At 36.6% G+C, this 12,098-nt stretch overlaps 1 protein-coding gene across 2 annotated transcripts in view; it reads left to right on the top strand.

Moving 5' to 3' along the window:
• The window catches only part of TMEM40 (transmembrane protein 40), a 38,076-nt gene extending 31,905 nt beyond the window's left edge, over nucleotides 1–6,171 (top strand). For both annotated transcript variants that reach the window (XM_023498203.2, XM_012543646.3), the window contains exons 8-12: nucleotides 97–147; nucleotides 1,277–1,348; nucleotides 1,445–1,519; nucleotides 3,075–3,137; nucleotides 5,445–6,171. In XM_023498203.2, the coding sequence (XP_023353971.1) occupies nucleotides 97–147; nucleotides 1,277–1,348; nucleotides 1,445–1,519; nucleotides 3,075–3,137; nucleotides 5,445–5,464 (281 nt within the window). In that variant the 3' untranslated portion in view covers nucleotides 5,465–6,171. The remainder of the gene's footprint in view (nucleotides 1–96; nucleotides 148–1,276; nucleotides 1,349–1,444; nucleotides 1,520–3,074; nucleotides 3,138–5,444) is intronic.
• Nucleotides 6,172–12,098: the final 5,927 nt, after the last annotated feature.

Raw genomic sequence — 12,098 nt, 5'->3', positions numbered from 1 at the left:
GAAAATATTGAAAGAGAAGAAATTAATTTTTCAAGGGAAAACCACTCCCTGAAAAGTCATCGTTGTCTTTAATATAACCATTCATTTGTTTTAAAGAGCCAGAAATGGAAGATACTCAAGCAAGAAGAATGAACATAAAGAAAGATGGTAGGAAACTTTCAACATATCTCAAAGCTTCTTCTTCCTGTTTCATAGTCAGAATTTTCAACTGAGCGGACCACATCCTATTGCGATTTATGGTTCACACTTGGGTAATAAAAATGTGATGGGAACATTGACCACCTTCCCATACTGCTGAGGTATTAGTTAGCTTTAAAATCTCGACAGAATCACTTTTCCTTTCCCTTATATATAAAATGAAGGAGATGGATTAGATGATTTCTAAGACCTGAATTCCCTCTGTGGTCTAATATTTAATGACTGAATAGGAAACTTAACAGAACTATGGAAACCAAAAGATTAGGGGATGGAGAGATCCCTGAGAAGATCTAAAGTTGGAAGAAACTTGGAAAACAGAGTTTTGATGACACATTCTTCAACCCCAAAGGATGGCTATAGTCTGAATTTATATTCAATTCTTTGGTTGGACTAGATCAAGGGGGTCAAATTCCCGAGTAAGCTTTATCTTGGGAAATATTATTTCCTAAATTTGGGAAATGTTAAAGAAACTAAATAAAAATACAATACAACATAGATAATGTTAATTTGTTGTTTTCTTAGTCAATGTACTACCTTCAATTTGAGTTTGACACTATTGAATTAGATATGGTCTTTGCTTACTCTTAACATTCTAAGATTCTAAGGATTCTCCGTCAAGAAAGGAAAATTGTATATGATATAAATAAAATAGGAATGGGACAAAATGTTGGCATTAATTGAAGGTCTGGGCAGTAGATGATAAAGCAGAATTCATAAGCTTGTAGGATTTCATTTAGTCATGATATTCACTTTGAGTTGGAAAAGATGTTAGCAGCCGTTTAGTCCAACCCCTACATTTTTACAGGTAAGGAAACTAAGGCCCAGAGATTCCCAGCTGGAAAATGAGTTCAGATCTAGCCAACATTTATGAAAGGCTTACTGTGTGCAGAGCAGCATGTTAGGAAAGATATAATTTTTAGATATGACATGGTCCCTGTTTTCATGGAGTTTATAATTACAAATACTGGAAATTCCATATTGGAAATACAATAATTCCTCTAGTTATTTGAAGGGATAATTTTTGTTGTCAGGCTGAGTGAGTTGACCAGAGATTAATTTTTGGTTCTTGCCTTTTCAGATGAATTTTTCCATTTTGTCCTCCTTTGCTTTGCTATTGGGTCCGTGCTAGTCTGTTATCACTACTATGCAGGTAAGACCAGCTTGGGGAGCAATGAGGAAAAGCAAGAGAGGTTTGTCTGAGTTCACACAAACACTAACCCACATTCTCCTTTGCTTGATTTTCCAGATTGGTTCATGTCTCTGGGTGTTGGGCTGCTAACCTTTGCTTCTCTGGAGACGGTTGGAATATATTTTGGCCTAGGTAAATAAGACTTTAAGTACTCATGGATGTGGGTGGTCCCACAGTACTATAACTTGGTCTGTGGTAGTCACCAGACACGTAGTGCAAAGGTCACCATGTTATGATACTGGTATTTATTTCCTCATTTAGGATTTATATCATCTCATTTATGTCTAAACAGAATTTCAGAGCACTTATAAAATTGAATAGAATAACATCAAAAGGACAGCTTAAAATGAAAAAGGAACATAGAAATAGATGTCAAGAGATACCTGAAAAAAGTTAATTACTGAAGTTAGGCACAGTGTGTAGCTCTGAATTTCTTGGCAATTCAAAAATCCATTAATTCATTCCCTCAACAAGTATTCATTGGGTTCCATTTGTCAAGGTCTCATGTACTATGGGGGAGACAAAGATAAAGGAAATATAATTTCTTTTCTCCAAAGTTGCAATCAAGCATGGGAGGTAAGGATATGTGCATAGATAACCATAATACAATGTATAATGTGCATGAACAACAAGAGGATCCCACAATATTAATGGAATAGTAATAATGCCAAACTAACTTAGAGCCTAGATTCCCACTCTAGAATTGGACTGATTTTTAGACTTTCTTGCTTGGCAAAATGTCAGACCTGTAGGAAGGCTAGCATCCAAAAGCCATCACCAGGGGTTTATGTTTATTATAAATGAGTTTTTCAGAGGCTTTCCTGATAGCAGACTTTAATATAGAACAAAAAGGAGAGAGCATGAGACCAAAGTCAAGAGAAGGGTATTAAGGGGAAGGACAGAAAGACACTCAACACAAACTTTCCTTTGTGTTTTGAGAAGAATACTAGACATGTGGCTGTAATCAGGTCACCCCGTACCGTTGCTTCTAGCAGCTACCTAGAAGGTGGGTCCAGAAGCAGAAGAACTTGCTGTCTCACTCCACACTAAAGAGTAAGGTCAAGTGACCTTTTTTTAAGGCCATGACTAGGAATTCTTGCTTCTGAGGCAAATTCAGGCAAGTGAATAATTGGAGGGGCAGAATGGCGGTACAGAGAATGGACTGCCTTGAGTAGATGGAATTGCTCTGGGTGATAGGGAAAGATGTGTCTAAGGAAGCCAGGTCTATGAATCTGAAAGTACTTTAACCAACAGTTCCTGACTCCCAAACTCCTGGAGAAAGTGGGGTAAGAAGAGATAGCAGCAAGCAGGAGATAATTGTCACAAAAAAAGAACTGGAGTGTAACACCCTAATGAAGTTGCCCTGCAGGGATAGAGGTTTGTGGGGGACAGTGAGGAATTGGGGGCAGTGGGCCAGAGCAAAACCACAGGGAGAAAGTAAGCTGCCTCATAAAGATTGGTGCCCTATGACAAAGTTCCAGTCACCCTGCCCTAATTATAGCTCTGCCTTTATTGCCACAGAAAGCTTAGGGAACATCTCAGAGACATGTGGTCCTAAGGGAATAGGGGACCCTGGACTGGTGAGAAGGTCACTTGTCTTAATTATAGTGTTATACTCTATACCTCTTAGTATCCTTCTAGTTTTAATTCTATAACTATAATGATTCCTGCTTTTGTTTCTCAACAGTGTATCGGATTCACAGCGTCCTTCAGGGTTTCATCCCCCTCTTTCAGAAAATAAGACTAATAGGTAACTAAAATTTTTCCTAAATCCTATAACTCCTTTGCTTTTTCATGTTTGTATACTGCACTGGCAGAGTCTTCTCATTCTAATAATGGTAATCCCTATCTTACTTGGTATGTACAAGCACTTTGACATCCATAATCTCATTTGTTCTTTATAACAACTTTTGGGGGGAAGAAGGAAAAGAGTTTATTATTCCCATTTTTAGGTGAGGTAAGTGAGGCTCCAAAGAGTAAAATTTGTCACCCAACATCACATAACAATTTAGTAACAGATCCAGCATTTGAACCCAGGGCTCCTGATTCTTCCCTTATAAGCTCCAGCATGGTGGCAAAGTGGACAGTGTGATAGTACTGGAGTCAAGAAGTGCTAAATTTGAATCCTTTCCCAAATAGTGATTAGATGTGTGACCTTGGACAATCCAACTCATTTCTCTGCTTCCTCTACTTTCTCAGCTGCCAAAGAGAGGGTTAGTCTAGACAATGATTTAGAAGTTACCTTTCATTTCTAAATCTGTGTACTTCAAATCCCTCCTCGGACCCTTACTAGCTGTGTTGTTCTGGCCAAGTCACTTCTCTGTGAGGATAATCATACCCGCAACATCTACTCATGAGCTTGTGGCATAGTTCAAATGAGGTGATACATGGAAACATTTGAATGGCGGCTCGGATGGTTTTATCCTAAGAGTTGATTCCTTTTTAAAGAGTCTTTCTGTTAAAAAGAAAACAAAAGAGATGTGTGCTGGTAACAATTTAACAACCAGGTTTTTTGAAAGAAAAAAAATCTATACAGATATTGAAATTTAATCTGCCTTATTAATATTTTCTTAAATTTATCAATAAATAAAAAATAAATATAATCAACAAAATAAATCAAGTTTGATTTGCAGATAGAGAGAAAGAAAAAGAGAGAGGGAGGAGAAGAGAGAGAGAGAGAGAGAGAGAGAGAGAGAGAGAGAGAGAGAGATTTCTTTTATGTATTATATGAAAATGGAGGCTTACAAAAGCCTTGGGAGGTGAGCAAGGTTGATATTATCCCTACCCTCTCTCTCTCCTTAACCCTAACAGGTCTAAAGCACAGTCTAAGTATGTCACCATTAACAGCTTCATGACAGCAAAACTGACTCCATCTTTCTTTCTACTTTCCTAGCATGATCTTAGGTAGCCATTCTCTCTTGCTGCTAAGCAGCTGAAAACAGACCAATTCCATGGAAAGACTGCTACTTTTGACATTAGAGAGCCAGATTTCAAACCCTTGTTCTACTGCTTACTACCTGTATGTGGTTTTTGTTTGTTTGTTTATTTTGTGCTGAGGCAATTGGGGTTAAGTGACTTGTCCAGGGTCACACATCTAGGAAATATTTAGTGTCTGAGGTCAGATTTGAATTCAGGTTCTCCTGATTTCAGGGTTGGTTTTCTATCCATTGGGCTACCTAGCCCAATGTGATTCTGAAAAAGTCACAAACTTAAAAAAAATTTTATGATTTAAAAAATTTTAAAGCTTTTTATTTTCAAAACATATGCATAGATAGTTTTCAGCATTCATCTTTGCAAAACCTTGTGTTTCAAATAAAAAAAAAACACTTAAAAAAAAAAGGCAATTGGGGTTAAGTGTCTTCTCCAGGATCACATAGCTATTAAGTATCTAAAGCTGTATTTGAACTCAGTTCTTCCTTACTCCAGGGCTGATGTGTGATCCAGCACACCACCTAGCTGCTCCCCATTTTTTCAATTTTTTTACAGTCAAAATCTGTAGAATATCCTCATGGTTACTCTCAGCTCTCTGACATCATTTTCTTCATCTGAACAGTGCTGAATGGGATGAAAGGGGTTTTAAATTTGTTTAGGTTACGAACCCCTTTGACCTTCTGGGAAAGCCTACAGACTCTAAGATAATTATTTTAAATGCATAAAATGAAATCCATATAACTGTAAAGAAAATCAATTAAATTGAGATACAAGAATTTTTTTTAAAGTTGTCTAATTTCAGATTAAAGATTCTTGGATCAGAGGATATCTAGGGGCCTTACAGATCTGGCTCTATAACCTACAGGGGAAATCTCTGCATGTTAACAAAATATCAGAAGAATACCAAATATGATGAATTCAGGTTTATATGGAGTTATTATGCTACAAAACAATGAAGCAATTAAGGATTAGATCCAATTAGTTGTAAGAAAAAATAAATTGGTCAGATAGGACATCTTGGAGAAAAGAACACAAGGCAATGTAACTGTTCTCTTTAAAATGGTGTAAAAGATAAAGAGGAGCTGTTTTAATCAACATCTCTTCCCATTCTGCCTTCCCCTTACAGGTTTCCGGAGGTCAGACTGAGAAGTTGGTTTTAGGGAGACAGCTGGCATCAGGTTGGATTTGGGATTGTCGATCCAGAAATCATAAATCAATCATCCCACAACAACACCATAAAGGAACCCACGACCACCAACCCATGCCTTGATTAAACTGCTGGAGAATACTTTGTCCTTTAGGATCACCTAATGAGTCTGAGTATTGGACCAGCCATAGTTGTCAGATCCTAAATTTAGATTGGTTTTATTCTAAGGAGTGACTTAATAATGAAGGGGAGGGAAAGGGAAATAGGTGGGAGTGGAAGAAGACCCATGTCTTCCCACCTGACTGGTTCTGATTCTGAAGAAGAGAAGATTTCATTGGGAAAGCCTTGGGAGACAAATGGTCTTGATAAGAGTGTCATCAGCATTCCTCCCAACTTTGGTCTGATCAAGGCCTTGACCATGACCTTCATCTTCAGCTTCCTCTGTGCTAGACAATCTTCAACCAAGTGGCATTTGTTGATCTGAACTGAAAGAAGAAAGAAGTTGGCTGAAAAAAAGAGTTGGCCAGGCCCAGAACCATCCAAGCCAGAAGGGATGGGACACTTTTATCAAACTGTTGAGTCAGACAGAGATCTATAGTTTCTTCAATTATTCAAGCTGAAAACTATGACCAATGGCTACATAGGAAGAAATATATCATGCTGGGAGAAGAAAGAAATCAGAATAAATTGTTTATGATCATGAAAACAGTTGTTTGTGTCTTAAATCCTTCCCTTAGATTCAGTCATGTTACAGCTACTATTGACTTGATCTGATTCCAAGTACATTTCTCTTTTTCTCAGATTTGTACAACTTACTATATTATTCCTTTGTACTTTTGGGTTATTTCCTCAAGGAAGGATCATTCTTTCTACCCCCAGCTAGCCTCTTAAAGCCAGCCTCAGATAATTACTTGTATAATTTTATTTATTTATTTTATTATAGTAACTTTTTATTGACAGAATCTATGCCTGGGTAATTTTTTTTTTTACAACATTATCCCTTGCACTCACTTCTGTTCCGATTTTTCCCTCCCACCCTCCACCCCCTCCCCTAGATGGCAAGCAGTCCTATATATGTTGAATATGTCCTAGTATATCCTAGATACAATGTATGTGTGCAGATCCAAACAGTTTTCTTGTTGCACAGGGAGAATTGGATTCAGATTTACCTGTATAATTTTTTTTATATATTTTTTTAAATTTTATTTTTATTTTTATTTAATAGCCTTTTATTTACATGATATATACATGGGTAATTTTACAGCATTAACAATTGCCAAACCTCTTGTTCCAATTTTTCACCTCTTACCCCCCCCACACCCCCTCCCCTAGATGGCAGGATGACCAGTAGATGTTAAATATATTAAAATATAAATTAGATACACAATAAGTATACCCGACCAAAACGTTATTTTGCTGTAGAAAAAGAATCAGACTCTGAAATATTGTACAATTAGCTTGTGAAGGAAATCAAAAATGCAGGTGTGCATAAATATAGGGATTACCTGTATAATTTTAAACACTAGCTATCTGATGCTGGGCAAATCACTTCATTCTGTTTGCCTCAGTTTCCTCGTCTGTAAAATAAGCTGGAGAAGGAAATGGCAAACCACTCTGCATCACTTCACATAGATCTTTCTATATTTATTCATTATATACATATTCATTTCATACATAATTTCTTATGACACAGTAACATCATATGTATGTACTACTATTTATTTAATCATTTCCCAATTGCCATTTAATTTGTTTGCAATTCTTTGCTGCCACAAAAAAATGTGCTATAAATATTTGGTAGGGATTTTCTTCTTATCAATGACCTCCTTGGGAATATGAGCCTAGTACTGAAATCTCTAGGTCAATTTATTTGCATAATTGCAAATTGCTTCTCAAAATAGTTGAATTGATTCACAACTCCACCAACAATGCACCAGTGTGTATATCTTCCTATAGTCCCTCTAAAATCAGATATTCTAATTTTTGTCATTTTGCAGGATAAGAGTTAAAATTTCAAGGTGATCTGCATTCCTCTTTCACTGGTGATTTGGAACATTCTTTCTTATAGTTGTTAAGAGTTTGCAGTACTTCGGAGAACTGATTTGTTCATATCCTTTGACCATTCCTTACTGGGGAATGCCAACTTATTCTCAGGTTCTATTTTCTGCAGGAGGTCTTGCCCATTTTCCCCAGATGCTAAAATCTTCCCTTTCAGATCACCTTCAACCTTATTTATTTGCTGCCTCCTTCACTAAAATATAAACTCCTTGAGGGCTTATTTTTGTGCCCAGAGCTTATTAAAATATGTGACATAGAGTTAAGTGCTTGATAAATACTTGTTGATTGATTATAATTATAATTATAATATCCTATGTTTTAAGGTCATTCCAGATCTCATATTTTATAAATCTAAGATTCTGTTTGCCTACTAAGTATTTATTGAATGACTAAATATTGGGAATGGGCAAAAGGGTGGGGCTTTAAGCATATTCAGATATAGGCAATCATACTTCTCCTTCATTAGCATATCTACCTGGCATACTTTGGTCCATATGTGTTTTGCATATAGAGATGTTTCCTTTCCCTGTTTGCCTCCCAATTCTAAAGGACAAGTTTGTCAATCAAACTATTATTATGAATTCTGAGGCCTTGACAGATAGAAGGGAGAAAGGGAGAGAGTAGTCCATACATGGAGGAGCAGGATTTTACCTATCACCAGAGAGAAGAGCCCAGGGCTTCCTCAGAACTCTGCAGTTGGACCAACAAATTTGGGTGAGTGTGGAGCAGATCCATTCCCCTTCCTTGCACCTTTTTCTGTCTCAAAAGAGGTAAAGGCAATTTTTTTTTTCGATTTCTGTTCCATAGGTTTAAAAAAATGGAATTTTTCAAAAATGACACACCAGTGAAGGGGAAAAAACCCAAACCAACAATAAAAGTATAATTTATAGAATGTCTGTTTTTACTCTTAACTGCTCAGCCCTAGCTGCCACAGCCTTGTGGGGTTCCCTGACACTCTTGCCCTCACCCTACCCCTTAAATCCTTTTTGGAGAATCTTGTTCCCAAGACAATACATTTCCTAGAACTTCAGAATCCCCAATGGCTGTGGCTGGTGCAAACTGCTATTTATAGTCTAACAGACCACCTCCAAGTAGAGCCACTAACTTTTCCCAGAATCCTACAATATTAGAACTGAAAAAGACCTTATAGATCATCTAGACCAGGGATTCTTAAACTTTTTTCACTCTCAACTCCTTGTCACCTGAGAAATTTTTATTTAGTTCCAGGTATGTAAGTATATAAAACAGGTATACAAATGAAACATTTGCTGATAATAAATTATAATGAAATTTATTTTAAAACAATTATAATTTTATTATTTATTAAAGATGGAAGCAAATTTGCATGCTAAAAGAATAAAAGAAGAACTTCAGAGTTCCCCTTCAATGGAAGTGATCAAAGTCCCAATTAATGAACCACTTTACTCAAATTGAGATAACTTTTTGTGTTTCTCTAGTGGCAGCTAGATGGCGCCATAATGCATAGCGTGCTGGGCTTGAAATCAAGTACATCTCTGTCTGAGTTCAAACCCAACCTTAGACATTTACTAGCTGTATGATCCTGCTCTCTGTTTGCCTTAATTGCTCATCTGTAAAATGAACTGGAGAGGGAAACGGCAAGCCACTCCTATATTTCTGCCAAGAAAACTCTAAATCGGTTCACGAAGAGTTGAACAGGACTGAAAAGTCTGAAAAACAAGTCAGTCAGTCCTTATGGATCCTTGGGAGCCCCTGGAAAAATTAATGTCAAGCTGGAGCCTAAAATTTAGAAAATACTTACTTTGGAGAGACAAGAAAAGCTATTTTAATGAAACCCCAAACCAGCAAGTAGAAGGTGGTGGGATGGACTATTGGATCTCATAAGGCAACTTCCAAGAATCATGTTAGCTGGGGGAGTCCTAGTTCTAGACAGAAAAGAAAGGGCAGGGAATAGTTGGGGGAGAGGAGTAGACAAGCCTCATTAGGATTTTTATAGGTTTTTGTTTTAATACCAAGGCTCTTTCTTTTGATAACTTCTTTGAATGAATTCCTCTCAAATGCTTCCTTCATATTACAGCAGCAAGTGATAATAATAACTTACATTCTAGAAGGCAGCACAGAGCTTCAAATATCAGCTGTCCCTATGATTCTGAGCAAATTACATAATTTTTCTGGGACTCAGTTTCCTCAACTATAAAATGAGGTCCCTTCCAGCTCTAGATTCATGATCCTATAATTTTATAATTCGTCGGTCCTTTCCAGACCTATATTTATACTTTATAGTTTGATGCAGAACCTCTAAGTTGGAACATCAAAGTTAAAACTTGGACCTGCCAGGAATCCCTTCCCATAATAATAAAAGTAGCTAGTATTATGAGAGAAATATTTCTTCTCTGAGTTGATAACAAATAAATATTTACTCCAAAAATTGTAGAAGTAGAAACACAGGTTTTATTATTATGCTCAAGCATGAGTTTAGGTTTCAGAGAAAACCTGAATCATTATCAAAAGTCTCACATTGCATCAGAATAATAGAAAAATAATTTATTTGTTCATTGTAATCTTAAAATTTTTTCTCGGGCCATAAGAACTAAAGAGAAGATGAAACACAATCCTATACTTCCTTTAAGGTCATAAAATATGATCAGATTTACTCAAAAAGGTTTATAATTTCATACAAAGCAAATCTCTTTTAAAAAAAAAGAAACCCAATTCTGTAGATTGTCAGGTTACAGACTTAACTATGTTTAGTGAATTCACAAATCAAACTATCTAAACGTAGTTTAATCTGTAATCTGACTAGTATACCTGATTGAGGAAGAAAATTTACATGTTGCCAAGAAATCAGGAGTTGAGATTTTCCTTTGGCTTCTTATCTAAGGAATACTTAAGAGTCTTAAATAAATTTTTTACATTCCATAACACAGATGAAGTTAATATTAAAACGGATTTTTAGTTAACCAAAATTTGTAGACATAATTGCTCTGTCTTGAATAATAAAAGGAAATTTTATTCCTTATTCCCATAATACTAGTATTTATGTAGTGGATGAGGTTGACACAAGCTCTCTTATTTAATCCTCATGCAATCCTAAGAAGTAAGCATTATTGTATCCAATTTCACAGATGAGAATACTGAGGCTGAGAGTCTTGTCCAATAGCTGAATAATTAACTGAGGCAGACTGTGAACTCATATCTTCTTGACTCTGTTCTCCCAATAAATGCTGATTCAGCTTTAGCCTGAAGACTTTAAGTGAGAGGGAGTGCACTGTTTAGGAAGATGGATCATTTTACTATCTGTAGGAGTTTTCCTTACTTGGAGTGGTCTGTTTTTCAAACTCTTCCACAGGTAACAACTCATGTTCTGGCACCTACTTCAGAACCTAGAGCCTTCTGGAGCCAAGTTGAATTAGTCTGATTCCTCTTAATTCCATCTTCACAACAGACCTGTGAACCACATGGTATTATTATCCCCATTTAATAGATGAGAAAACTGAGATTCAGATGGGTTAAGTAGCTAGCCTATGAGGTCACATGGATAGTAAATTAGCCAGAATTGTTGACTCAGCACAGTTCTCCTGACTACCAACCATCTAGACTATTAAACTATACCAATTTTCTATTATTGTAATTGCAAATATAGTCAATAGTCCACAGAATATCATGCAAAATAAATTGGATGCTGTCCTTGGAGTCAGGGAGACTAAGATTTTAATTCTGCCTCAGAATTGAATCCCTGTTCTGCCACTAGCACTACCTGGGTAATCTCAGACGAACCACTTAACTTTTTTCTCTGCCTCAGAATCCTTATCTATAAAATAAAAGAGTGAGGGCCTGTATGATCTCTCCCTTTTTCTCCAACTCTAGATCTCCTATCCTAATGTCCTGGGATCCTATTTACTAACTGGGCAAGTTAACTTAATTTCTTTTAGCCTCAGTTTCCTCATCTGTAAAATGGGGTTAATAATACCTATAGCAATTATCCCACAGGCTAGGAGGATCTAATGAGGTAATGTATACGGTGTATTTTGTAAACCTTAAAAGGATTCCATAAAATGTCAGCCACTGTTATTAATACCTTATAACCAAACAGTCCCATAAAACTGTGAAGTTTCTATTTAAACATCCTGTTGTTCCTCTTGAGCTAACTGCTCCAGAATAGCTTTTTGCTTACCTTGGGCTTTTGCTAAACCACTTTAGAGCATGAAGTAGGTATATTTTGTGGAGTTGTACTTTCTTACCAAATACAACTATTTATTATCTCATGTAAACTCTTCTGTGACTTGTCCAAGGGGCATACCGGGTAAATAGTATTTACATTCAGGGTCACCCTGTTTGGGAAGGAAAGCTCGGCACTGTTGAGTGACTTTTCTTTCCTATGCTTTCCTGGTTCTGGATGGGCAATTTCATCAGTGTGGACATTCTCCCAATACATGTGGGCTTCTCCTTGGGGAGAACTTGTAATGTCCTTCCAGAAATTCTTCCTAATGGGAAATCCACTTGACCTGATAGAATCTTCCTTTATTTTTTAAAGATGTTTCAGTAGGAAGACTGATAACTGTGGGATCAGAAGAACTAGGTTCAACTTCATGTCCT

Source organism: Sarcophilus harrisii, chromosome 1 (genome assembly GCF_902635505.1).
Source record: "Sarcophilus harrisii chromosome 1, mSarHar1.11, whole genome shotgun sequence".
Lineage (NCBI taxonomy): Eukaryota > Metazoa > Chordata > Mammalia > Dasyuromorphia > Dasyuridae > Sarcophilus > Sarcophilus harrisii.
The sequence above is the reverse complement of the archived record's forward strand: the minus strand, read 5'-3'. Positions and strand labels throughout refer to the sequence as shown.